Genomic DNA, 2,357 nt, shown 5'->3' with positions numbered 1-2,357 from the left:
GAAGCTGGAGAGAGCAACAGAGGAGAGCACGGACCCTGCCTCCGGGGACCCCTTACGTGGAAAGCTGTAAGATCTGTAATAAACCCTATCTATTTTTCTCTTTTGAACTTACTTCCCCCTTGCAGTGTTTCTTCCAACCTGTCTAAGCAGTGAAGGGGGCCATGTAAAGATGGGTAGCAGCAACCGCTGTCTATTTTTCCAGTGGGAATAGCTGTGGACACAGCTGTCCATGAGCCGAGCTGCCAGCCCCGTGGCTCCAGCCTGCTGGCGGTCTGGATTTATACAGAGAGCCCGGCAGCCTCTGGCATAAGGGAAATCATTCCCCTCCGGCTCCCCTGCTGCCAGTCCTTTCCTAGTCCTGGGTGGATTGCTGGGTTCGCCACGTGCTGCTGGAGGCCGGGAAGCGAGTCAGGCGAGTTCAAGACGGGCAGGAACCTTTGGAAATATGTGTGCGTTGCTCCTGCCCAGAGGTAGGTGCAGCAGTAACCCCGTGCATTAACATCCCCCACCCAGAAGTGAGCGGCACGTGGGAGATGTTCAGTGGTGTGACTCAGAAAGGAAATGTTTATTGGTCTCCTGATAGTAAAATAGAACAGTGTTAGTGCAAACTGAGATGCCTCGTTGGCTTTTTTTTTTTGTCCTTACGTAAGGCACAATACTTGCAATGAAAACGGTGAGATACAAACATCTGTGACAGGTTGCAAGCGGTTTATAACATTGGCTGGTCTGGATCGTTAATGTAAGAGCAGTGTTTCTGCAATAACCAACCGCATGTTGGAAGAGGCCCTTTATTTTATTCTTTCCAGAATAAAGCTGTGGCTGGGACAAGATCTGGCACCCAAAGAGCTCAGGGGTTGTTTTTAGACAGAATGAAAGGCACAGAGTGGCCACGGGTCTCCGGGCGCGGGGGCTGCTGGGGCCAGGCTGGTGCAGTACCTGCCCTGGAGCAGGGGACACCCAGGCAAGTGCGGGAGGCTGCAGGGAAGAGGTGGCTGCCTTGGCTTGCGCTGGCTGCAGGGAAGGAGCTGAACTGCTGCTGTCTGACTTACACACACCTGCCGTGGGTGCGAATGCCATGGTGCAGGGTGGGCTGGGAAGCCTGTACCCATTTTGCTGTGACTGAAGGTGGAAGTGGGCTGAACTGGTGAAGGACACAGCTCAGCGCCCTGCTCTGGGGTTGCTGGTTCCTCCTGCACTGAGCCAGTTCCCTCCCTGCCAGACCTTGCCTTGCGGGGGAGTGGGACGGGGAGGGAGGGATGGATTATACAGCTCAGGCTGTACCGGTACCAGTGGGGTGCTGCCAGGGCTGCTGGTGCCAGATGGAGGGAGAGCAGGGCAGGGCATGCCAGTCAGGCTTTCAAATACCTGCTGCGAGGAGGTGGGGCAGATAAAAGCAACTGCAGTTAGGGGAGCGGGTGGAAAGTTGCGTTGCCTGCCAACGAAGGGCTCTGCATAGAGCCCAGAGACAGGGACTCGGCAGTCTCCTCTCCCCATCCTGCCCTTCAGCCATGGGTGCTCTGCCCTGCCAGCGTTGCTCTGAGACAGCGTAACCATTCCTCTATCCTGGCGTGAGCTTCTCCTCTCCAGCCCCCTGGGGACACCAGAGCCACCCTCCCCTGGGACTGTCAGCCACAGTCACCAGACAGTTGTAGTGGCAAGCACCTTTGGGTTAAGTGGAGTCTTAAACGAGTTTGAGCCCAGCAGCAGTGGGAGGTAGGAGGCTGAATGCAGCTGTAGTGTAGAGGTGAAGTCGGTAAAGGTCAGGAACAGGCTGTGGAGAACCGTGCCACAGCCCTGGAGCCTGGCTCTGCTCTCAGCTGGAGGCTGTAAACCAGAGTGGAGGAGCGAGTCGGGGCTGCGGCAGCTCCAGCACACGGCTCCCCCAGTCCCCGGGGCTGCTGCGTGGGGCTGGGCACGCTCCAGCATCACCTCCGCTGCTGGCTCCAGGCTGCAGGCTCCTTCGCGCCTCGCCAAGCTCGGTGCTGGTGTCTGGTGTCAGCCCTGCAAGACGCGGGGGGGGTTTGAAACAAATCCTTCTCGTGTAACCGTTAGTTCGGTGCCGCAGCATTGAATCCCAGAAGGAACGTTGTGCTTATAGGCAGACCTCCTCCTCGCTGGCTCCTGCCCTGGCTCCCACGGATGGGAGGACACAAGGCACTGGAGCGGCGTGGGAAGAAAGCCTTCCTAGCCCGGGGTGGCGCTTGCTGGCACGACGGTGGAGACGGTGAGGCTGCTTCCAGCTAAAAGAGCCCGGTGCTATCGCTGCGTCCGCCACCCTGCTTCTGCGATGGTCCCCGCAGTGCTGGCACTGAAGGGGGAAGAGCTGAGGCGGGGGGCGAGGCCCCCGTGCAGGCACC

At 58.4% G+C, this 2,357-nt stretch overlaps 1 protein-coding gene across 1 annotated transcript in view; it reads right to left on the bottom strand.

Annotated features, from left to right (window-relative positions):
- Window positions 1-2,256: 2,256 nt before the first annotated feature.
- LOC104625844 (protein FAM57A-like) overlaps window positions 2,257-2,357 on the bottom strand; it is a gene marked incomplete at its 5' end in the record, with an annotated part of 3,557 nt that continues 3,456 nt past the window's right edge. Inside the window, one exon of the mRNA XM_010293588.1 lies at window positions 2,257-2,308. Coding sequence (XP_010291890.1) covers window positions 2,257-2,308 — 52 coding nt within the window. The remainder of the gene's footprint in view (window positions 2,309-2,357) is intronic.

The sequence above is a fragment of the Phaethon lepturus genome, unplaced genomic scaffold (assembly GCF_000687285.1).
Source record: "Phaethon lepturus isolate BGI_N335 unplaced genomic scaffold, ASM68728v1 scaffold26228, whole genome shotgun sequence".
Classification (NCBI taxonomy): domain Eukaryota; kingdom Metazoa; phylum Chordata; class Aves; order Phaethontiformes; family Phaethontidae; genus Phaethon; species Phaethon lepturus.
This window is presented reverse-complemented; position numbering and strand designations above follow the sequence as displayed.